Raw genomic sequence first — 25,937 nt, forward strand, 5'->3', positions numbered from 1 at the left:
TGTAAATGTACTGTTCATCTCTTGTAAATGTACTGCTCATCTCTTGTAAATGTACTGCTCATCTCTTGTAAATGTACTGCTCATCTCTTGTAAATGTACTGCTCATCTCTTGTAAATGTACTGCTCATCTCTTGTAAATGTACTGTTCATCTCTTGTAAATGTACTGCTCATCTCTTGGTTACATTAATTTCGGTTAATACATGTATTAATTACAGTCATTTACCATTCTCATTGTTTATAGAGTTCACAACCTGCTACACTCATTTGATAACCATCACTTACAAGATTCGTACATTTTTTTATTGTCTTTTGTTTGGAGTGCGCCATGTGTCTGGTTTCTCTGTCCTGGTAATGTTGAGGGCTTGTGCGCGCCTGAGCATGCATAGAAGTACCTGGCCTGCTGCGTGGAAATGTAGGATTTTTTTATTTTTTTTACATTGCGAATGATAATACACAGAAAGTATTCACACAACCTTTGACTTTTTCCACATTTTCTTGTGTTACAGCCTGAATTTAAAATGGATTAAGACTTTTGGGCCCTTGCCTACACGCACAATACCTCGTAATGTCAAAGTGTAATTATGTTTTAATATTTATTTTACAAATTTATTAAAAATGAATAGCTAAAATGTCTCGAGTCAATAAGTACTCAACCCCTTGGTCATGGCAAGCCTTAAATAGGTTCAGGAGTAAAAATGTGCTTAACAAGTCAACTAATTAGTTGCATGGACTAACTCTGTGTACAATAATAGTGTTTGACATTATTTTTTACATACACTTATCTGTAAGGTCCATCAGTCGAGCAGTGAATTTCAAACACAGATACCACTGCCTCGCAAAGAAAGGCACCGAATGCTAAATGGGTAAAAAAAAATATATATACAGTGCCTTGCGAAAGTATTCGGCCCCCTTGAACTTTGCGACCTTTTGCCACATTTCAGGCTTCAAACATAAAGATATAAAACTGTATTTTTTTGTGAAGAATCAACAACAAGTGGGACACAATCATGAAGTGGAACGACATTTATTGGATATTTCAAACTTTTTTAACAAATCAAAAACTGAAAAATTGGGCGTGCAAAATTATTCAGCCCCTTTACTTTCAGTGCAGCAAACTCTCTCCAGAAGTTCAGTGAGGATCTCTGAATGATCCAATGTTGACCTAAATGACTAATGATGATAAATACAATCCACCTGTGTGTAATCAAGTCTCCGTATAAATGCACCTGCACTGTGATAGTCTCAGAGGTCCGTTAAAAGCGCAGAGAGCATCATGAAGAACAAGGAACACACCAGGCAGGTCCGAGATACTGTTGTGAAGAAGTTTAAAGCCGGATTTGGATACAAAAAGATTTCCCAAGGTTTAAACATCCCAAGGAGCACTGTGCAAGCGATAATATTGAAATGGAAGGAGTATCAGACCACTGCAAATCTACCAAGCCCTGGCCGTCCCTCTAAAACTTTCAGCTCATACAAGGAGAAGACTGATCAGAGATGCAGCCAAGAGGCCCATGATCACTCTGGATGAACTGCAGAGATCTACAGCTGAGGTGGGAGACTCTGTCCATAGGACAACAATCAGTCGTATATTGCACAAATCTGGCCTTTATGGAAGAGTGGCAAGAAGAAAGCCATTTCTTAAAGATATCCATAAAAAGTGTTGTTTAAAGTTTGCCACAAGCCACCTGGGAGACACACCAAACATGTGGAAGAAGGTGCTCTGGTCAGATGAAACCAAAATTGAACTTTTTGGCAACAATGCAAAACATTATGTTTGGCGTAAAAGCAACACACCATCCCCACTGTCAAACATGATGCTGGCAGCATCATGGTTTGGGCCTGCTTTTCTTCAGCAGGGACAGGGAAGATGGTTCAAATTGATGGGAAGATGGATGGAGCCAAATACAGGACCATTCTGAAAGAAAACCTGATGGAGTCTGCAAAAGACCTGAGACTGGGACGGAGATTTGTCTTCCAACAAGACAATGATCCAAAACAGAAAGCAAAATCTACAATGGAATGGTTCAAAAATAAACATATCCAGGTGTTAGAATGGCCAAGTCAAAGTCCAGACCTGAATCCAATCGAGAATCTGTGGAAAGAACTGAAAACTGCTGTTCACAAATGCTCTCCATCCAACCTCACTGAGCTCGAGCTGTTTTGCAAGGAGGAATGGGAAAAATTTTCAGTCTCTCGATGTGCAAAACTGAGAGACATACCCCAAGCGACTTACAGCTGTAATCGCAGCAAAAGGTGGCGCTACAAAGTATTAACTTAAGGGGGCTGAATAATTTTGCACGCCCAATTTTTCAGTTTTTGATTTGTTAAAAAAGTCTGAAATATCCAATAAATGTCGTTCCACTTCATGATTGTGTCCCACTTGTTGTTGATTCTTCACAAAAAAATACAGTTTTATATCTTTATGTTTGAAGCCTGAAATGTGGCAAAAGGTCGCAAAGTTCAAGGGGGCCGAATACTTTCGCAAGGCACTGTATATTTGTAATCCTATGCCTATGGTATACTTGTAATCAATAAGGACTGGGGAGTTTTTTAGGACAAAAAAGAGACCTGGTTTAGTCGGCTTTCCACCAAACACTGGGAGAATAATTCACCTTTCAGCAGGACAATCAGCACATTTCAGACATAAATGCAATGCAATGTGCTTCAAGGGAAAAAACGGATTAAAAAAACAATGAAAATAAAAAATATGTGCATATAACAATGAACATAAGCGGATAAAAACAAAAGAATAATAAAAACTGAAAGACAAAAAAAGCACCCTAAGGAAAAGCAAAGCTAAAAACCGCACAGTACCAGGGAAATGTTCGGGTTCAAGGGTTTTTCTTTATTTAAAAAAAATTATTTTCTACATTGTAGAATAATAGTGAAGACATCAAAACTATAAAATAACACAAATGGAATCATGTAGTAACCAAAAAACTGTTAAACAAATCTAAATATATTTTAGATTCTTCAAAGTAGCCACCCTTTGCCTTGACAGCTTTGCACACTATTGGCATTCTCTCAACCGGCTTCATGTTAATGTCCACAATTTTGAAATGAGATGTTCGACAAGCAGGTGTTCACATACTTTTGGCCATGTAGTGTTTGTTCACTATGCGTGACAAAAAAATTTGACTGGTAAAATTGGTCCTAAACCAATTTAGAACTGGACCGGAGACCCACCTCTCCAGTCTGTCCAGAAGGACATCTTGGTCAACAAAGTAAAATGCAGCACCTAAATCCAAGAGTACAATGACAGAGAGCTGTTTGGCATATGTGTTGGCTCTAAAAAAATTTCCACTTTCTCTAAGGCTGTCTCTGAGCTGGGCACGAAAACCAGATTGGAATTTTTCAAATACAGTTGGCACTTAGAAAACATTTAGCTGTTTGAAATCCAATTGCTCCAGAATTTTGCTTAAGAATGGAAGGTTGGAGATTGGCCCAAAATTGCTAAAATCTTAAGAATCTAGATTACTTTTCTTCAGAAGGAGTTTCACCATAGCAGTTTGTAGTGCAGCGGGGAAAGTGAGTGATTAACAATAGCTTGCACTTCTTCAAATAAGACTGTTTTGAATAAAAACTGACAGATAAAAACGTTTTTTGAAGAAGGTGGTGGGGATAGGCAGAAGGCTTAAGTTTGATATCACTTTCCTGAGCATGTCTGTGTCAACCAGGGAAAATAACTCCATAGTATCTTTGTGTGGTAGGTTAGGGCACATATCAAACGTCTCAGTTCTTGCTTGACTGATACCCTGACTAATGTTTGCAATCTTATTTCAGAAATATGCCTCAGAGAAGAGGAAAGTTCACATAGGTTTGCGGGGGTAGGATTTATCAGGCCATCAATTGTCGAGAAGAGCCCTCTCAAATTATTTTCATTATTAGTGATCAAGTTAGAAAAAGTAGCCCGTCTGGCATTTCTATTGCCAGAATATCATAATGGACCTGCGACTTTGACTTTCTCTACTTCTGCTCTGCCTTTCTGCAATTTCTCTTTAACTGATTTGTTTCTTCACTCATCGAAGGTGCTCTCCATTGGGATGTGGTCTTTTTAAACATTACTGGAGCTATGCCAATCAATGGTTGCCCTTAATTTGGTATTACATTTATCAACTAAATAATCAAAAGAGGAATGCAGAATATGTGATGGTGTATTGTTCATGCACTCAAAATCTGTAGCAACCTCAGAGATAAGATGGCGTTTCTTAATAATATATTCAGTATTACCCTGTGCTAACAAGGTAGTAAGAAATGCACAGTGGTGATCAGATAAAGGATACAGTGCATTCGGAAAGTATTCAGACCTCTTGACTTGTCCCACATTTTGTTACATCTCACACACACACACACACACACACACACACACACACACACACACACACACACACACACACACACACACACACACACACACACACACACACACACACACACACACACACACACACACACTTTGTTCCAGATGCATTAAACATTATTTGCTATGAGATTTGAAATTGAGCTCAGGTGCATCCTGTTTCCATTGATCATCCTTCAGATGTTTCTACAACTTGATTAGAGTCCACCTGTGGTAAATTCAATTGAATGGACATGATTTGGAAAGGCACACACCTGTCTATGTAAGGTCTCAAAGTTGACAGTGCATGTCAGAGCAAGTTCCGAGACAGGATGGTGTCGAGGCACAGATCTGGGGAAGGATACCAAAACACATTTCTGCAGCATGAAAGGTCCAAGATCACAGCGGCCTCCATCATTCTTAAATGGAAGAAGTTTGGAACCACCAAGACTCTTCCTAGAGCTGGTTGTGGGGGGAAAGGGCCTTGGTCAGGGAGGGGACCAAGAAATTGATGGTCACTGACAGAGCTCCAGAGTTCCTATGTGGAGATGGGAGAAGGACAAGCTGTAGTCCAGGGTGGTTTTCAATAAGTACACCCCTACAGTTTGAAGATAAACATGTTTCAGTTAGAAACATGTAATCCAACTTTGAGCTCAGTAATGAGGTCATTCACGAGAAGTGAATTAAAAAGTGCCATCTTCACCCCTGGGGCATCTGCCTCAAGGTAACCAACGGAATATTCATGTTATAACCACGTTTTCTGACGGTCTCCAATCTATCACAATGGTAGGAGATGACAGTTTGTATAAACTCACTACAAGGTGGAGTTAGAGGAACATAAATTAGGTTACCCACAATAACTATAGTGCCATTTCTATGGGTGTTGATATACTTTGCAAGTCCTCTGTTACTGATGATGAGAGGGAAGACTGGAGCAATACCAGACACTGTCCGTTAGTCTCTGATCCTGGAACCCCTGCGTTTAGGGAGAATCCTGTCTCTTTTAAAAAGTGCATGTTCAAATCAAATCAAATGTGATTGGTCACATACACATATTTAGCAGATGTTAGCGAAATGGTTGCTCCCACAGCAAAATCAAGGTTGTCACAAAAGGAGACATTCTTGTTGCTGCAGAGTTTCCCAGTACTCGTTTAGGAAAACGAGTCGGCTGAAACGTTCCGAACCACTTCGATAGCGGGCAAGGGATAATTATTTTCTTCCCTGTGCTTGCGAGAGTGTTTAAATATTTTTTTTTATAGTCCTCCCTCAGATTGCCTAAAGCGAAGGTTGTTTTACCCTCGTGAGGGATAATGGTGTCAATATGGGAGTAGTTGGCCAGAACTGTAAGCAGGAGGGAGTTGATGTCATGGACACAGGCTCCTGGGTGACAGTGGACCTTGGCCGGTCCACAGAGCGTAGGCAGGCCAAAATCTCTCACCATCGAGCTGCCCACAATGATGGTGCTCGTGATGGAATCCGATGGGGAAGGAAGAGGGGGAGCAGGATGGGACTGCCTCGGGCAGGGGGGGGGGGGGGGGGGTGGAGGCTTTGACCCAGGATAGCCCGACTCTTTGCACCAGCAACAGTTTATGGCATCGGAAACCCCAGGACAGTGGAAGATGGCCCAAGACCCTTCTGTCTTGAGTCGGCGGCTTGCTGAACTGTGGTGGCTGTGGGGGAGGGTGCCACTGGGTCGGCCACCAGCTGGTGGCATACTCCCAGGATCTGTGCTGACTCCCGGGACCTTGCGAAAATCCAGTCTCCCATGGGCCGTGGAGTTGAGCTTAACATCTGTCCATTGGATTGGGACAGATCAACGGCGTCGACTCATCGACAGCTTTGCTATAGGAGGCATTTATAATGGAGATTTGGTTTGCCTGGGCAAGGTCGGTGTACTTAGAAAGCAGGTTATCCTTTTCTCGCAGCTGAGCGAGCAGCCGGAAGATCTCTTGCATTTAGGGCAGACAAATCCTTGTCCACTTTTCAGTTCCACCTTATCTTGTGATTAAGTGGAAATAATTTCACACCTAAAGCATTTGTGCCCAGCTGTGGATAAAAACACAGGTGAGCTAGCGCTGCTAGCATAGGCCTGCTCTGTTTTCATGACGGGTAGCAGCTAACTGGTACTAAACAGGAATCCGGAACAAACTTAAACTGCATTGTGGAATCCATAGCAATAAAAACTTTTGCTATGATTCAAAATGATTTAACCGTTAACAGTCCAAGCCCTGTTCTAAGTCGGGGGAGGAGTTCTACAAATCTATATGGAATTGTTTTAAGAAGGTAATTCCAAGGATAATTTTGCCATTTGAAGTGTGACATCGGCGGATTGAGACACATCCAATGCAAAAAACACATCTCTCACTTAAACAGATTTTTCTGGGGATTTTTAAAATTATACTAATAAGATTTCTGCGGGTGTGCGAACATCGACTCTAGGGGGTAAATCAAAACAATTTCATAGAAACAACAAACCGAGTCTAGACAGTACACTCTTCTGTTGTGCGCTTGGATGACGTATGTGGTGTGAAGTTGCTACAGTGATTGTTCCCGAGTTACAGTTTTGACTTAAACCTACTTGAAAATCTATGGCAAGACCTGAAAATGGTTGTCAAGCAATGATCAACAACCAATTTGACACAGCTTAAAGAATTTTTTATATTTGATTTATTACCCCTTTTTCGTGATATCCAATTGGTAGTTACAGTCTTGTCCCATCGCAGCGACTCCCGTACGGACTCGGGAGATGCGAAGGACGAGTCTTGTGACCCCCGAAACATGACCTCGCCAAGCCACACTGCTTCTTGACACACTGCTCGCTTAATCCGGAAGCCAGCTGCACCAATGTGTCGGAGGAAATAGTGTACACCTGGCGACCCTAGTCAGCATGCATCCACCACAAGGAGTCATTAGAGAGCGATGGCTCAAGGACATCCCAGCCAGCCAGTTTCAATACATTTGCTCCCAATACCAAAAGCATGTTTTCACTTTGTCATTATGCGGTATTGTGCGTATTGAATCCATATTTAATTCAGGCTGTAAAAACAAAATGTGGAATAAGTCAAGGAGTTTGAATACTTTCTGAAGGCACTATATTAAAACTCTAGTTCCTCACAGTAAGGCATTTGAAAAATCTTTCCAACAATCTCCCCCTCGATGATCACCAATCCTCGGTATGAAAGAGCAATGGAAGTTATAAGCCTACTGCTACATTGGCCTAAAAGCTATGAGTTCAATGCGCTCATTTCTTTAGCCGCCAATGGATCACGGTGTATCAATGTCTCCATATGTCAGAGGCTGGTGATCTCGCATTAGTTGACTTTTAACTTTTCTATAATTTTAATTCAGATTTTTATTATTAACCACGTGACAATGATTTTGAGAAAAAAAAACATTACGGAAATTAAACTGTTCAATGAAAATGTGCATATGACAATCATAACTGGCACGCAAAACGGTAGAAATGGTAGGATACATTGTAAGCTTCCCCAAAACAATTGCCATCAGGTTTCAAACAAATAAGTATGTTTTCAAAATGTATCCTGCCTCCAGCTCACATTCTAAAGTGGTGGGTGACACGCTGATAGCCTGTTGCCTGCACTTGAATGGTAAAAACGTGCTTCAATTACCAGTTGAGAAATAAAAGTAGCAGCTCTTTTTAATTGTGCCCCAAAACTATTTTTAACATGAAATTGCATCTAGAAATGTTTGACAATGAATGGGCTTATAAAAGCACATGTTTTACTCGTGGAGCAACCAGCTGAGGAGCTGCAGGAGAAATCCCGCTCAAAATAGAATCTGTATGCTGTGCGCGTGTGATAGTTGTGTTGGATAAATAAGATACGACTACTGATAAATAAGATGATGACTAATGAAAACACACACAGACCAATTTAATAAAAATCGACTAGCCTTTCCATCAATTAATAAAATGCATTATTTTGAAATGGGATTTTTTTGCGGGGCATGCAACAGTTTTATTTTATTGGCTTTTCATTTATAAATTTTTTGGCCAAAAGCCGCAAATTGCTGGCTAACGGAAACCCTGGTACTTAGCTACCTCAATTAACTCGTACCCCTGAACATCAACCTGGTACTCCCTGTATATAGCCATGTTATTTTTTATTACATTTTATTTTTAACCTTTATTTAACTAGGCAAGTCATTTAAGAACAAATTCTTATTTACAATGACGGCCTACCCCGGCCAAACCCTAAGCTGGACGACGCTGGGCTAATTGTGCGCCACCCTATGAGACTCCCAATCACGGCCGGTTGTGATACACCCTGGAATCGAACCAGGGTATGTAGTACTGACATGCAGTGCCTTAGACCGCTGTGCCACTCACCACTATTGTTATTCACTGTGTATTTATTCCTTGTGTCACAATTTCTATTTTTTTAAATAAAAAAATATCTTTGTATTGTTGGAAAAGGACCAGTAAGTAAGCATTTCACTGTTAGTTTAAACCTGTTGTTTACAAACATGTGACAAATAAAATTTGATTGATTTGATGGCCTAGCTGTCAAAATTGGCGACATATCGTGAAAATTTATGATTAAGAAAATCTGCTTTTTGGTTAGGGTTTAGCATGAGGTTAAGGCTATGGTTAAGCATAGGATTAGTTAAAAAAATCAATATATATATTTTTTAACTTCTTGCTTTGCAGCTGACGGTAACCCGACAGTGACAACCAATTGCCTTGGCAAACATGAAACAAACTGCTTTCGAAAGTGGTTTATGGGTCAACTCCCTGGGACTATACCTTTGGCCACTCAGAGAAGGAGTAGAGGGCTTTCTCCTGCAGCAGTTGGGCGATGGTAGGCTCCCTCGCGTCCTGCAGACTGTCAGGCATCTCACACATGGACATGGGGGCTGCAAACCGTGACACCTCTACATAGCTGTCCACCACGGAGGCTGTGGAGTGGTTAGTACATAACACAAGATCTCAACTACAGGGCATCCGGAGAAGGTGCGTGGAAAGGTCATTTTCAATGCTACATGTTTAAAGACTGCTAAAAAACTAAAAAGCCACAGCAATTTGTACCATATTTAATTACCATATTTGAATCTTTACAACTGTCTAGCTGTAAGTTACCTGGAGTTTCCCCCCTTTTTTGGGGCCTCTCCTCGATCTCGTCCTTCACTTCCAGCAGCCCCTTTGTCTGCTCCAGTTTGGGCGTGAAGACAGTGCTGTCAGGCTCCAGGATGTCCGACTTGCTCTCAGAGCTCTCTGGGTCCAGAGGGAACTCCAGTTTGATCTGTGGCTCAGGCTGGGACGTGGGGACTGAGGGGGACGGGGGCAGAGAGTCTGTTGCATCAACAGTGGGTAGTGTGTGTTCGCTGAAAGTGCTCTCTGCTTCGGCAGGCCCCTCGGAGGCCCCTTCTGGTTCTACTTCGTAACGCTCCTCCAATGGCCCTTCGAAAGGTTCTTCTGGTGCTGGGTCTTTACAAGAGTCTTCCAGAGGCCCCTCCACTGGTTCCTCCTCCTGGGGATCCATGGCTGACATCTCCAAGGGTTCTTCAAACTGCCCTTCTAGAAGCCCCTCCTCCCCTGGCCCTAAGGCCATGTCCCTTTCTAAAGTCTCTTCCCTTGGCCCCTCTAGAGCAGCCTCAAATGACTCTACTGGAGATCCCATTCCCGTCCCATCGCAGGCACCCTCGAAGGGCTCCTCTTGGTGAGAGTCTTCGCATGATATACCTGATGCTTCCAGGCCCTGCTCCGGCCCCACCAGATACAGACTGTCCACAGACATCTCTTTGTCAAACTCAAAGGCCACATCATCCTCTCCCTCTCTCTCCTTGGAGCTGGGCATGTGGGCGACGACGTCCGAGTTGCTCAGCTTCTCCTCTGGCTCCTCGGCATCACCCTGGTGGTGGGGGTACAAGGTCATATGGGACAGCGACAGGGGCGGAGGGGGGACGTAGGGTGAAGGGCAGCTTGCGGAGAGGTCGGTGTGCTCCTCAGCAGGCTCCTCCTCGCTCACGCCGATGTCCTTGAACAGCATAAAACTGGAGGGTAGCGGTTCCCCTGGGTCGCTCCGGGAGGGGGGGATACCCAGGCAGTCATCAAGCACTCCCCCTACTCTGTCCTCCCTTCCCCCATCTTCCGGCTGCTCTTCGGGGTCCAGGAACTCCGTCTCAAGGGCGGGCGCCCCCAGGATAGGGTCAGCGTCGTTGAAAATGTCTGCGGCGCCGGCGTGGTCCGTGCTCTCCCAGGGCGCTTGCAGCTCCTGGTCCAGCTCCAGTGATGGCGCCATGAGGCCCGTCTCCTCAGAGGAACCCTGCTCCCCCACCAACACGTCGCTGCGCAGCTTGCCAGAGATGATAGGGTCCATTTCGGTCGACTGCTCGCCATTCAGCTCCCCCTGCACACCATACGAGTTGAGCATGCTCTGGCCACCCTGCGCTGAGTTGAAGGGGAACCCGTTGAAGGCCTCCTTGGCAGACTTGCAATGGAGGGAATCTGAGGCCAGGCCCTCTTGCTGCAGTGAGGCCAATTCTAAGGACTCATCCAGAGGGGGGCAGTCCAGGAAGCTCTCCCTGGGCCCAGACACCATACCTAGGCTGCCCCCGGGATCCGTGCCCACTATCTCTGGCGGGTGACCATGGACGTGGATGTGCGGGTGAGAATGGGCATGGATCGACGAGGAGGAGGAGGGGGTGGCTGGGTGGTGGTACTCCGGCGGCTGGGGAGAGTGGCATTGGCCGAGGCCCGTTTCGTACAGGCAGCAGGGGTGGTGGTGGGGCGAGGGGGTCATGCCTGCGTGGTGCACCCCAGGATGGTAGCCCTTGTGATTCTCCTTCTGGACGTAGTTGCGGTGGGCCTCCAGGAAGGAGAGTTGCGGGTCGTTGAGGATGTAGTAGTCGGTGCGGCTAAGACCGTGGCGGGCTGCCCCAATCAGGAGGTCGCGGTCGTGTTTGCCACACTCCCACCACACGGGCAGGTAAAGGCTGGGCCGACACAGTTGCAGCCGTGGGCCCAGCAGCAGGTGGCGCAGCACCTGCTCTCTGACCTTGCGCAGCAGTTCGATGCGGTAGAGAGTGCGTGCTGCTCGCTCCTCCGTGATGGGCTCTACAAACAGATTGTGGTCCAGAGGCCCTGACAGACAGATGGAGGGCTTACTTTCATATAATTGTATCATTCAAATCACGCCATTGCAATGTCACTACTATTGTAAAAATAATACTGTCATAAATCTACTAACCTCCACCTATCTTCCCCATGCTTTCGAAAGCACCGCTAAAATACGCAAACAAATCTATGAAGTGAAGCATCCTTTTAACACAACTTCCTTTGGCAGAGACTTTTGTTAATTTAAGGATTCATGCCCCTTTTTAAAAAGGTTCACATAAAATGACATGCCCAAATCTAACTGCCTGTAGCTCAGGACCTGAAGCAAGGGTATGCATATAATTTGAAAGGAAACACTTAGAAATTTGTAGAAATGTCAAATTAAATGTAGGAGCTCATAACACATTAGATCTGGTCAAAGATAATACAAAGAAAAAAACATGCAGTTTATTTTGTACAATCATCTTTGAAATGCAAGAGAAAGGCTGTAATGTATTATTCCAGTCCAGGTGCAATTGTTGTCCCCTAGATGGCAGCAGTGTATGTGCAAAGATTTACACTAATCCAATGAAACATTGCATATCTGTTGAAAATGTTGTATCAAGACTGCCCAAATGTGCATTATTGGCTTATTAATATGTTTTCAAGTTCATAATTGTGCACTCTCCTCAAACAATAGCATAGTATTATTTCACTGTAATAGCTCCTGTAAATTGGACAGTGCAGTTAGATTACTTACAACCTCATGCTAATCACATTAGCCTAGGTTAGCTTAACCATCCCTTGGGGGGGGGGGGGGCGATCCTGTATAGGTTAAAGGTAAAGGTTGAGTAAGATGTTGTAGAAGCTTGCAGGATGCACTACTAAGCCACAACAGCTGCAAATACCAATAAAACAACATCATGTAATTATTTCCTTGCTTTGTCTAACTACACTATTTTGAATGTAGAAAATATGTTTTGTGGTTCCAAGTAGATTATTTATTTAGTTTCATAGCACAAAAGTGTACTAGAAAGGTTATCACATTGGCTTTTGCTACGGTTGGTACAGCTCTGGTTAAGTGCAGTGTGGTTGTCTAGCAACATGTGCCTCAGAAGGGAGGCAACGTCAGCATAGCTACAAATTCCAATGTTTCCATGCTAGATTCTGACCAAACAATTAGCTCGACAGGTAAAATACCTTTAAAAAAAATTAAAGATTTCAACAAATAGAAAGATTTATCTAACAAAACAACAATACACTACATTATTACATTCCCTAGGGTTAAAAAAATTCTGGTTTGATGATTACTGATTTCCTGCATATTCCTTGATTTTTTTGGAAAACCTGGGGATTTTGGGAAAGCTACTGGTATTTTGCAACCCTAGCATTCACTAATAATAAACTATTTACATATTATAGAAATGTGGGTACATTTGCGGATGAAATTCCTACTTATTGTACCTTTAAGGGCAAGTTCTCTTGCTCTGCCTCCTGTGGAGTAGTTACCTTCGTCCTTCCTGGGGGGCAATCTGCAGGCAGTGCGGCACATGGACACAAAGCTGCTGAAGTATCTCTCCAGGCTCTCGTCCGTTTTCCTCTCCAGCCGGGCGAAGGAGCGGAACTGACTCCAGTCAAAGGTTTTCTTCTCCGGGTCGTACACCACGCCGAACGACGACACGGTGCGGTAGAAATCTGCTTGCTCACGCCGGGTCCACCTGCTCATAAAAACACAGGCCTACCATAAGCCTTTTATAAAGGGGACATGCACTGACCATGTGACTGCCCAAGGCATCAGCTGTGGGTCTCAGCCAAAAGGAGTCTGGTTTCAGAAACACACATTGAAGTCACATTTCTTAATTTCTTTTATATCGTCTTTGACACGCACAATTTTTTAGGGCCACAAACAAGGAACCAGTCCAATTTCATCCCCTTGCCTAGCAGGTGTTGACAGATCTTGAAGGATATGCTATGTGAAAGTTAGTTTCTAGGAATGCTAGCTGGAGACGTCATCGTGTTGCTAAGATATACCCAGGCCTTACAGATCAGTGAACATAGAGGGGGTAAGGGGCAAAGAACCGAAAGGGAACGGGACCGAGGCAGCACATAATGTAGGGGATCAATGACATCACCCACCTTTGCTCTGACATCATCACCCACCTTCTCTGCCACTCCAGGAAGAGAGGGTCAGGTTTGGCAGCGGTTGCCGTGCAGTGCCTAAGCTCCTCCCCCAGTTGCCAGGACATCGGTCCCGGGCTTGCCCCTGGCAGCAAGAAGTCATGACGCAGGGGCTCGCGCCGCATGAAGCGCTGGTAAGCTGTGATGAGGCGACGCAGCCTGGCAGTAAGATTAGGGCCGGCGGGCCACAGAGGGCGACCCTTCAGCTCCATGCCCTCCTGGCCCAATTCTTCCTGGCCAAAGCCCTCCTGGACCCTGTGTCCTATGTCTGGAAAGTAACAGAATCAGATCAAAGCTTTGTTTACATATATTTACATGCATTATATAGTAACTTTTATAGCCATTTTTTAGATGGGAAATCTGCTTTTATGACTGAATGTTAGGTGAAATAAAACAAAGTTTTGACAAAATTACACTTCCCCTGAAGGCAATCTACTTGAAAATTAACCCACGTGACACCTGTAGAAAATGATTGAGGTGGAACTTGGAGTTGGTAAAACCCCGATAATCTATATGCATTCACAGATTCTCCAGTTTGTAAGACATTTTATTCGAAAAGACAAGTTCAAAGTTAGCTGAACACTTACCTTGAACAACAATGTCATGCTTGTCCATTGCATCATTGCTGGAGCTGGTTTCATCCTTTTGGAGCAAAAATAAATGATAACTTCACAACTCAACCTTTTCAAATACCGAATCCTTAATTTTCCTTTAGCTGAGTCACTCGAGAGTCCATACCTTATTATCAACCCTTTCCACTCCCTCCTCTTGCTTGCTTTCAGGATCGTCTTTCACGTCATCACTTTTGCAATTACTAAAAAGAACCAACAATTAAGATAAAGACCATAAAATGATATCACTTACACTTATATCACCAGAGTCAGCTTGACCACGCAGGATTTATTGATGTATTTAGGGGAACTAGATTTTAGGTATTGCTGATACATTACATTTTGAGGCATGCAGACATTGGTTGACATTCACATTCATACACAGCACCTGAGATTCGGTACTGCGGATGTTCATATTACTGTAAGCCATCCTACAAATAAGACTTGTGCCCTACGGTAAGGCGGAGGTGGTTCTTGCCTGTCAGTGAGGTCAGCCATCACCTCTCCTCCACTCTGCTCGGCTGAGAGCGCTGTGACATCAGGCATGCCCACCCTCTCCAAGAAACACAGCTCTGGGTCGGCCCGCATGGCGTTGTACCGCTCGTACCCTGAGGAGACACCAGGTGCCAGGTTTACTGAGCGCCGATGGTGATGACGGCAGTGGCTTTAGACTTAAATCTACTATTCATGTAAAATGTATAATCAATTTATCAATGACTAGTGACTGGGATATGTGGTAGGCTACGTCACATATGTGCACCACATCATTACTCTCGCTCTGCTGTGTGTGCATTTTGCTAGCTGTCATTCAAATGGCGAGGGGCTGAAGATCATTGGCTGGAACTCCAATCGCTAGGGGGCTGGCCCAATTTGGGAAAATGTAGGGAAAAGCACAGCTTACAGAAAAACAGTCACTGTCAAACTAGTAATTCTGCTCATAGATTATGCATGTACGACTTACACATTGACACACAGCCCAAAGTGGGAGGTTTAAAAAATACTTCATAGTCGCCAAAGTTCCGGAGCATGCCTTTAAAAGCGGACTCTAATCCAATGATCATCAGGACCTTGATTAGTTAAATAAGATGTTTTAGTGCTGTCCTCGAACAAAAAAAGCTTGCACACCCTGAAATTCTCTAGAACCAAGGTTGATGTATGATCTGAAATCGCTAAACCATGACTTCAATATACTGGAACATAAAATACACCGACCCAAAATATATACACAACAAGCAAAGTGTTGGTCCCATGTTTCATGAGCTGAAATAAAAGATTCCATGAATGTCCCATACGCGGAAAAAGCTTACGCTTGTGCACAAATTCGTTTACCTCCATGTTAGTGAGTATTTCTCTATCCACCTGACAGGTATGACATATCAAGAAGCTCATTAAACAGCATAATCATTACATAGGTGAACCTGGCCTTTTATTGGAGACAATAAAAGGCCACTCTAAAATGTGCAGTTTTGTCACACAACACAATGCCACAGATGTCTTACGTTTTGAGGGAGCGTGCAGTTGGCATGCTGACTGCAGGAGTGTCAATCAGAGCAGTTGCCAGAGAATGAAAATGTTACATTCTACCACAATGTCGTTTTAGAGAATTTGGCAGTACGTCCAACCGGCATCACAACCGCCAGCCCAGGACCTCCACATCCGGCTTCTTCACTAGCGGGATCGTCTGAGACCAGCCACCCGGACAGCTGATGAAATGGTGGGTTTGCACAACTGAAGAATTTCTACACACTGTCAAAACCGTATAAGGGAAGCTCATCTGTGCTCGTCGTCCTCACCAGGGTCTTGACCTGACTGCAGTTCAGCGTTGTAACCGACTTCAGATGGCAGAAGGCGTGCGGTTTTCTGATGTCAACATTGTGAACAGAGTGCCCCATGGTGGCAGTGGGGTTATGGTATGGGCAGGCAAAAGCTACAATTGCATTTTATTGATTGCAATTTGAATACCTGATGAGATCCTGAGGCCCATTATCATGCCATTCATCCGCCACCATCATCTCGTGTCAGCATGATAATGCACAGCCCCACGTTGCAAGGATCTGTACACAATTCCTGGAAGCTGAAAATGTCCCAGTTTTTCCATGGCCTGCATAACCACCAGACATGTCACCCACTGAGCATGTTTGAGATGTTGTCTGGATCGACGTGTAAGACGGCGTGTTCAAGTTCCCGGCAATATCCAACAACTTCGCACAGACATTGAAGAGTTGGACAACATTCCACAGGCCACAATCAACAGCCTGATCAACTCTATGCGAAGGAGATGTGTCGCGCTGCATGAGGGAAATGGTGGTCACACCAGATACGGACTGGTTTTCTGATTCACGCCCCTTTTTTTTAAGGTATCTGTGACCAACAGATGCATATCTTTATTCACAGTCGTGAAATCCATAGATTAGGGCCTAATGAATTGAGTTCAATTGACTTATTTCTTTGTGAAATGTAACTCAGTAAAATCGTTGAAATTGTTACGTTGCATTTATATTTTTGTTCAACGTACAGAAAATTGGATTGTATAGTAAGAGCCATGAGGGTCTGACAAACAGGAGACCCTAGACTAGAGGATTACCGTGTTTGTGTACCCCTATGAGGAGAGACTTATCTGCCTCTGCATCCCACCAGCCTGCTGGGATCTCGATGTAGTCGATGTCAGGCAGTGCCACCTCCAGTTTACTGCACAGATCACACACACAAATCAGCCATTAACTTTAGTCTGGTTTCCCGGACCTAGATAAGTAGGTAGTATGATTAATGGGTGCCCTCGTGGTGCACTTTGTACCTGGCAGGAATACCCTCCAGGAACTGGGCAGCAGCCTCTCCCAGGACCTCCGCCTTCAGGTAGTACAGCATCCTCACCCTCAGAAGTACCCTTGGCACAACAAGGCACATAACACAACACATAGACCAGTCATCAGTCTCTTTTTCAATAAACACCAAACCACTTAGGGCCAGTGGAGCTGCAAAGCATTTTCCCCTGTTTTTAGGAAGACATAAAACAAACAAAACGAAAACATGAAACTGTCTTCATTTGTAAAGAAAAGCTGCAAAAGCTTAGTAAATCCAGCCGTTTACTCCTCAGGCTTCAGCACCTAAATTCATCATTTCAAACAAAACTAGATTATGTAGGTTTTGTAAGCTTTAGCTACCTTAGAAATCCCATTCTTCATAGAGGAGAACATGACTGTTCACCAACAGCTGAAAGTGAGGAATGGGGGACTCACTTGTTGCAGTGCTGTTTGAGGTGTTTCTTGTAGCTGTCGTCATGCAGCACCACCTCTGGGTTGCAGTTGACCAGCCAGTCTGCATGCTTCATCTCAGGCACACTCAGCTGGTTCTTTAATTTCTTACCCTTGCGTCCCCTGGGCACTGGGGCCGACAGACCTGCTTGTGGAAAGGTTGGATTTGAACGATACCAAGTAATCACCTTACTGCACACCAGTCCAAATTAAAGCACAGACTTTGGGATCAGAGTTGGAGCTATGGCTACAGTCATTTGGAGACCATAGGAAACCATCGGACAAGGGTGAGGATAGCTTTTTTTTATGCTAAGGGAAGATGGAGTAGATACAAGATGTAGTACAAGATACTGCGTGTGGATTCAAACCCCCATCGCAGGGGGCCATGCATGGTCTGGAGTCAGCTTTCTAGACCATTATGCCAAACTCTGGCACTATGAGTTGCTTTTCAGAGCTTGTTTATTCATTTGAGTGTTGTCAACATAACTAGCCATATTGCCTGTCCTCTTTCCCCCCACTCCAAATCTGAATGAGTGAATGGCAGCTTGTATCAAAGGGATGTTAGTGAGTCTCTCACCAGAGTGGTTCTGCAAGTCCTGTTTATGGCCATCCTTGGCGGGTGTGATGAGGTCCCAGATAAAGCTCTTGATCTTGTCGTCGCCCTTGTAGTGGCGCACGCAGTAGACCAGCAGCGACCGGCACAGCACCTCAATGTCACATTCGGCCAGTTGCCACTTGAAGCGCCCGTGGGTCAGGATGTCCTTCCAGCGACCCCAGCTGTGTGAGCACACACAGAGAGATGGCGCGGGTGGCATGAGGACCGATACACCATACTAGTGTCAGAGTCAGTTGGATACAATACCTAAATACTGTACTCTCATGTAGCCTACTGCAGTGCTTCCCAAACCTCTCCTCAAGTACCCCCAGCCAGTGCTACATATTTGATGTATTCCACAACTAATTTGTCAATTAATCACCAAGCCCTTCATTAGTTGACCAATTGAATCAGGTGTGCTAGCACCAGAACACATCAAATAAATGTTACTTATTGGGGGTTACTTGAGATGTTTGGGAAACACTGGTGCACTGGTGTAACTCTGCTGTAATTAGTAAGACTGCTTACTATAAAGGTACAATTTGAGGTACAGACATAAGGCACAATCATTTTTACGGCATGGCACAGTAGAAAGGCTATTGAAAGTATAACTGAGAAATGTAAGAGGCGGTAAATCTGACCCGAATATGAGCAGGTTCTTCTCGACGCGGAAGCACTCGGCGCGGAGGTAGTGTCTGTTCCTCTCGCTGAGGCGGCGGGTGCGACAGGGCCTCTCTTCTGAGTCGCTGTCCAGCTCTGAGAACTCCATCAGCTCGTCATCCTCGAACGAGTTGTAGTGGCGTGTCTGCTTCCTCACACGAGGCGTGTCAATCACCAGGCTCTCCTGTCACAGACGGGGGATAGAGGTTCAGATGTAGGCTTTTACTGCAGGCTTACTACAGAGATGCTAGTTGTAGGTCCCAAGAAACAAAGAGATCTGCTGTCGGATCTGACAATGAATCTCGATGATTGTACAGTCGTCTCAAATAAAACTGGAGGATCTCAGCGTTACTCTGGACCCTTATTTCTTTTGATTAACATACAGTTGAAGTCTGAAGTTCACATATACCTTAGCCAAATGCATTTAAACTCAGTTTTTCACAATTCCTGACATTTAATCCTAGTAAGAATTCCCGGTCTTAGGTCAGTTAGGATCACCACCTTATTTGAAGAATGGGAAATGTCAAAATAATAGTAGATAATTATTTATTTAAGCTTTTATTTCTTTCATCACATTCCCAGTGGGTCAGAAATGTTCATGCACTCAATTAATATCTGGTAGCATTGCCTTTAAATTGTTTAACTTGGGTCAAACATTTTGGGTAACCATCCACAAGCTTCCCACAGTAAGTTGGGTGAATTTTGGCCCAATCCTCCTGACAGAGCTGATGTAACGGAGTCAGGTTTGTAGGCGTCCTTGCTTGCACGCGCTTTTTCAGTTCTGCCCACAAATTTCCTATAGGATTGAGGTCAGGGCTTTGTGATGGCCACTCCAATACCTTGACTTTGTTGTCCTTAAGTCATTTTGCCACAACTTTGGAAGTATCGTGCCATTGGGAAGACCCATTTGCAACCAAGCTTTAACTTCTTGAGATGTTGCTTCAATATATCCACATAATGTTCCACCCTCATGATGCCATCTATTTTGTGATGTGCACCAGTCCCTCCTGCAGCAAAGCACCCCCACAACATGATGCTGCCACCCCCGTGCTTCACAGTTGGAATGGTGTTCTTTGGCTTGCAAGCCTCCCCCTTTTTCCTCCAATGACGATGGTCATTACAGCCAAACAGTTCAGACTAGAGGATATTTCTCCAAAAAGTATGATCTTTGTGCAGTTGCAAACCGTAGTCTGGCTTGTTTGTGTCATGCACAAAGTAGATGTCCTAACCGACTTGCCAAAACTATAGTTTGTTCAAATAAATTGGTGGAGTGGTTGAAAAACAAGTTTTAATGACGCCAACCTAAGTGTATGTAAGCTTCCGACTTCAACTGTATAACACATATTTCAAGAGCAGCCTTGAAACACGGCAAAAATCTGAAACTTTTCCCCAAAAAATGACACAGAAATGCTGATCCAGGCGTTTGTCACTTCAATAATAGACATCTGCAATCCTCTACCCTCCAACAACTTGGATAAAGCACTAAATAAAACTTTAGGTAGTGCTAAATATGGCTGCTCGAATCTTGACTAGAACCCCAAAAATGTGATTATATTAATCCAGTGCTAGCATCTACACTGACTTACTGTTAAGGTTAGGGCTGATTTCAAGGTTTTACTGCTAACCCACAAAGCATACCATGGACTTGCTCCTACCGATCTTGCCGATTTGATCCTGCCGTACATATACTACATGACCAAAAGAGGTGGACACCTGCTTGTCAAACGTCTCATTCCAAAATCATGAGGATTCATTTGGAGTTGGTCCCCCTTTGCTGTAATGACAGCCTCCACTCTTCTGGGAAGGCTTACCACTAGAGGTTGGAACATTGCTGCGGGGACTTACTCCCATTCAGTCACAAGAGCATTAGTGAGGTTGGGCACTGATGTTGGGAGATTAAGCCTGGTTCGCAGTTGGCATTCCAATTCAGGGCTCTGTGCAGGCCTGTGCAGTCAAATTCTTCCACACCGATCTCAACAAACCATTTCTGTATGGACCTTGCTTTGTGAGGCACCATCGTGTTAGTGAGAGTCTCAACGTTCAGTAGAGTGGTCATAATAGTTTGTAGGCCAAACCATTCGGACGCTACATACGATTTTGTGAGAAGACCAATTTTCGGGATGTGGCATGGTTTGACAAACACCTCTCTAGCTCTGCCTCTTTTCACCGCAGATGCTGATGGGCGATTTCGACGGATGTGGTGGATTAAGACGCAACTCATGCAAAAAAACATCTCTCTATTCTAAACAAATGGATTTTGATGGGGATTGTTAACTAGATTTCTGCGGGGGTAAGACCATTGTAGGCTGTTACATTTTTCCTGAAGACTTTTCAGTAGGTACTATAATTGAGTGTAGTCTGGCAGAGGGGTGCGAAGGTGAACGGCAAGGCACTGGATTGACGACCCACCCTTGCCGTCTCTGCTCCACTGGGATTCTCTGCCTCTGACCCTATTACAGGGGCTGAGTCACTGGCTTGCTCGCACTCTCCATTGCCGTCCCTAGGAGGGGTGCATCACGCCGTACCAGGCTTTTGTTGCTATACTCGACCTGAGTGGGTTGAGTCACTGTTGCGATCTTCCTGTCCGGTTTTGCGACCACTTAGTGATCCAGTTTCTGCTGTTTTACCTGCGGCTTTGAAACCCTGACCCGTTCACCTGTCATGCTACCTTGCCTCCTGAAATCAAATATTCTCCCAAGTGGGTGTGACACCTATTCCCGTTGCCTGCTGAACGGATTCCATTTTCCAATCTGTTCACCGTCTGCCCTGGCCTGTCTCCCCCTGTCTGGTATCGGTACCCTCACCTCTCTCTCACTCACTCTCACTCCTCTCTCACTCTCACACACACACTGTTGGTGTGAGTGACTCTGAACTTGCAATGGCTAGCCCCAAGTCATTATATATTTACATACATTTATTGTGCATTTTGCTATTTGCCTCATGACTCCTGCAAGCTATGTTGACTACGAACTTTCTTTACCCAACCGTGGGATAGACTGTTTGTTCCCAAACTCGGGACTGTGACTCTTTATTGGTTTCACAGACTTTTGGCATCCCATCCTATTCTAACCACCTCTAGCTGGCTTTGTATTCATGTTACCTGATGAAATTGCCGTAAAATATGATCTTGTTGCCATCTAATTCACATTCAGATGTCATAAACAAGCACTGCAGAGCTCTCCATGTCCTGTGATGTGCCTTGATTGTATTACTGTTGGAAATGTGCATGTACACCCTGGCCCATCTACTGCTGCTAGCCCCAATTCTGACTTGTGCTCGGATATCTACTTCACTGATTTCTGCTCTCATAAAAGCCTGGTGTTTCTGCACATTAAGACTAGAAGCGTATTACCTAAAATGGATAAATTGAAAGTGTGGGTTCACAGCTCCAATCCAGATGTGTTGGTCATTACTGAGACGTGGTTAAGGAAGAGCGTTTTGAATACTGATGTTAACCTTTCTGGTTATAACCTTTTTCGGCAAGACAGATCTTCCGAAGGTGGTGGCAATCTTTACCAAGGATCACCTTCAGTGCTCGGTTGTCTCCACCAAGTCTGTCCCCAAACAATTTGATTTGCTAGTTTTAAGTATTAAACTTTCAAATGGCTCTTGTTGACTGTTGCTGGGTGCTATAGTCCCTCATCAGCACCGACCTGTACCCTACCTGTCCTAAGCTCTCTCCTGGCCCCATACATCCTGACTACACCGCCTGCGCTGCAAAATATATTTTGAAATCTACATTATTACATTTTTGCATCCACACTGCTCTTGAGCGTCTGCGTTGCAAAGGGCTAAAATAGAAGTCAGATCTATTTGTGACGCAGATATCTAAGTCCTGCCCCTCCCATCTCCTCATTGGTTTATAAAAGCAGATACCCCCTCCCATCTCCTCCTCATTGGTTATACCCACGTGGGTGATTGAAAGACAAACTGTGTTGTCAGTCGTCGTGGTAATACTACGAAAGTTCAAAGAAGAAAAAGCCTGGAAGGAGGAGAGGTGACTAGAAACAATTCGGTTGACCGTTTTATGTGTGGATTAATTGTCAGAGTAGATTACCTTGTGCATTTCAGGTAAAATAACAACTCAATGTTTATATCCCAGGACAAATTAGCTAGCAACAGCAAGCTAGCTAAATAGGACAAATTAGCTAGCAAGTGATGTGGGGGGGACAAAATAAATGTATGCACGCGTGCAGCCGGTGTGGGTTCCGTGTTACACTACGTCTGATTTTGTCCTGTTACGTGACCTAAACTGGAACATGCTTAAACCACCTGACCATGTCCTAAAGCAACAGGACTCCCTAAACCTTTGTCAGATTATTACCAATTCCACAAGGTATGACTCCAAACACCCAGAAAAGGCTACTCTCCTCGATGTTATCCTCACAAATAATCCTGATAGGTATCAATATGCTGTTTTCTGTAATGACCTTAGGTGATCACCTCTTTACAGCCTGGGTTCGTAATTGCTGCTCAGTGAAACGACCTGTCCTGATTTGTCATAGAAGCTTGCTAAAAATCTTTAATGAGCAAGCCTTCCTTCATGAACTGGCCTCTGTAAAATGTTATAGAATCGGCCTCCCGGGTGGCGCAGTGGTTAAGGGCGCTGTACTGCAGCGCCAGCTGTGCCATCAGAGTCCTGGGTTCGCGCCCAGGCTCTGTCGTAACCGGCCGCGACCGGGAGGTCCATGGGGCGACGCACAATTGGCCTAGCGTCGCCCGGGTTAGGGAGGGCTTGGTCGGTAGGGGTGTCCTTGTCTCATCGCGCACCAGCGACTCCTGTGGCGGGCTGGGCGCAGTGTACGCTAACCAAGGTGGCCAGGTGTTTCCTCCGGCGCATTGGTGCGGCTGGCTTCCGGGTTGGATGTGCGCTGTGTTAAAGAAGCAGCGGCTTGGTTGGTTGTGTATCGGAGGACGCATGACTTTCAACCTTCGTCTCTCCCGAGCCCGTACGGGAGTTGTAGCGATGAGACAAGATAGTAGCTACTACAACAATTGGATACTACGAAATTGGGGAGAAAAAGGGGTAAAAAAGGGGTTAAAAAAAAAAAAAAAAAAAAGTTATAGAATCAGCTTGATCCCCTCTGTCGAAGACACTGACATTATTTTTTGTTATTTTCTGTGGTATTGTTAACAATCATGCCACCATAAGAAAAAATTGAATTAAAAACAGGTTCAGCCCCTGGTTCGACCGTGATCTTGCAGAGTTACTCCACCTCAAGAATTTCATTTGGCGAAAGGCTTGGCACACGCATACTCGGGCTGACTGGCTCTCGCTCAGGCTATCTAGAAGGCCAAAGTTAATTACTTTAAGGGGCAGTTCTCTCTCTGTGGGTCTAACCAAGAAGTTCTGGAAAACGGTTAAAGACCTGGAGAATAAACCCTCCTCCTCATAGCTGCCAATGTCTCTTAATGTTGATGATGTGATTGTTACTGACAAGAAGCACATTGCTGAGTCAGGATTCCTATTTGACTCAGCCATGCCTCCTTGCCCGTCCAACATTTACTCATCTCTCACCCCTTCTAATGTGACTATCCCCAATGCTTCTCCCTATTTTTCCCCTGACCCGCTACACAGTTTCTCCCTGCAGTCCGAGGTGCTAAAGGAGCTCCTGAAACTTGACCCCTAAAAACATCTGGGTCAGATGGTTCAGACCCTTTCTTCTTTAAGGTTGCTGCCCCTATCATCGCCAAGCTTATCTCCAACCTTTTTAACCTGTCTCTCCTTTTTGGGGAGGTTCCCATTGCTTGGAAGGCAGCCACAGTTCTTCCTTTATTTAAAGGGGGAGATCAAGCTGATCCTAACTGTTATAGGCTTATTTTTATTTTGACCTGGTAATCAAAAGTGTTGGAAAAACTTGCTATCTTGTCTTGATGTCTATAGTATTCTTTCTGGTGCGCAATCTGATTTCCGCACAGGTTATGGATGCGTCACTGCAACCAGGTCCTCAATGATGTCTCCATTGCCCTTGATTCTAAGCAATGTTGTGCTGCTATTTTTATTGACTTGGCCAAAGCTTTTGATACGGTAGACCATTACATTCTTGTGGGCCGGCTAAGGAGTATTGGTGTCTCTGAGGGGTCTTTGGCCTGGTTTGCTAACTACCTCTCTCAAAGAGTGCAGTGTATAAAGTCAGAATGTCTGCCATCTCAGCCACTGCCTGTCACCAAGGGGTACCTCAAGGCTCGATCCTAGGCCCCACACTCTTCTTAATTTACATCAACAACATAATGCAGGCAGTAGGAAGCTCTCTCATCCATTTATATGCAGATGATACAGTCTTATACTCCCTGGATTTTGTGTTAAATGCTCTACAACAAAGCTTTCTTAGTGTCCAACAAGCTTTCTCTACCCTTAACCTTGTTCTGAACACCTCCAAAACAAAGGTCATGTGGTTTGGTAAGAAGAATTTCCCTCTCCCCACAGGTGTTATTACTACCTCTGAGGGTTTAGAGCTTGAGGTAGTCATCATACAAGTACTTGGGAGTATGGCTAGACGCTACACTGTCCTTCTCTCAGCACATATCAAAGCTGCAGGCTAAAGTTAAATCTAGACTTGGTTTTTTCTATCGCTCCTCTTTCACCCCAGTTCCCAAACGAACCCTGATTCAGATGCCCATCCTACCCATGCTAGATTACGGAGACATAATTTATAGATCGGCAGGTAAGGGTGCTCTCGAGCAGCTAGATGTTCTTTACCATTCGCCATCAGATTTGCCACCAATGCTCCTTATAGGACACATTACTGCACTCTATACTCCTCTGTAAACTGGTCATCTCTGTAAACCCGTTGCAAAACCCTCTTAGGCCTCACACTCCCCCCTATTTGAGACATCTACTGCAGCCCTCATCCTCCACATACAACACCCATTCTGCCAGTCACATTCTGTTAAAGGTCCCCAAAGCACACATATCCATTGGTCGCTCGTCTTTTCAGTTCGCTGCAGCTAGCGACTGGAACGAGCTGCAACAAACACTCAAACTGGACAGTTTTATCTCCATCTTTTTATTCAAAGACTCCATCATGGACACGCTTACTGACAGTTGTGGCTGCTTTGCGTGATGTATTGTTGTCTCTAGCTTCTTGCCCTTTGTGCTGTTGTCTGTGCCCAATAATGTTTGTATCATGTTTTGTGCTGCTACCATGTTGTGTTGCTACCATGTAGTTATCATGTGTTGCTGCCTTGTTATGTCGTCGTCTTAGGTCCCTCTTTATGTAGTGTTGTGTTGTCTCTCTTGTCGTAATG

The 25,937-nt window shown here is 44.5% G+C and overlaps 1 protein-coding gene across 2 annotated transcripts in view; it reads right to left on the reverse strand.

Annotated features, from left to right (window-relative positions):
- The window catches only part of LOC139370694 (chromodomain helicase DNA binding protein 6), a 106,299-nt gene that overhangs the window by 23,856 nt on the left and 56,506 nt on the right, over positions 1-25,937 (reverse strand). The window contains exons 21-32 of one of the 2 annotated variants that reach the window (XM_071110324.1): positions 18,671-18,873; positions 18,012-18,211; positions 17,420-17,579; positions 16,978-17,067; positions 16,768-16,871; positions 14,662-14,791; positions 14,311-14,386; positions 14,160-14,214; positions 13,555-13,840; positions 12,904-13,112; positions 9,439-11,442; positions 9,106-9,257 (exon numbers count right to left, since the gene is read on the reverse strand). In XM_071110324.1, the coding sequence (XP_070966425.1) occupies positions 9,106-9,257; positions 9,439-11,442; positions 12,904-13,112; positions 13,555-13,840; positions 14,160-14,214; positions 14,311-14,386; positions 14,662-14,791; positions 16,768-16,871; positions 16,978-17,067; positions 17,420-17,579; positions 18,012-18,211; positions 18,671-18,873 (3,669 nt within the window). Of the gene's footprint in view, positions 1-9,105; positions 9,258-9,438; positions 11,443-12,903; positions 13,113-13,530; positions 13,841-14,159; positions 14,215-14,310; positions 14,387-14,661; positions 14,792-16,767; positions 16,872-16,977; positions 17,068-17,419; positions 17,583-18,011; positions 18,212-18,670; positions 18,874-25,937 lie in introns of both variants that reach the window. The other variant, XM_071110323.1, reaches the window with a different exon arrangement.

The sequence above is a fragment of the Oncorhynchus clarkii genome, chromosome 17, assembly GCF_045791955.1.
Source record: "Oncorhynchus clarkii lewisi isolate Uvic-CL-2024 chromosome 17, UVic_Ocla_1.0, whole genome shotgun sequence".
NCBI lineage: Eukaryota > Metazoa > Chordata > Actinopteri > Salmoniformes > Salmonidae > Oncorhynchus > Oncorhynchus clarkii.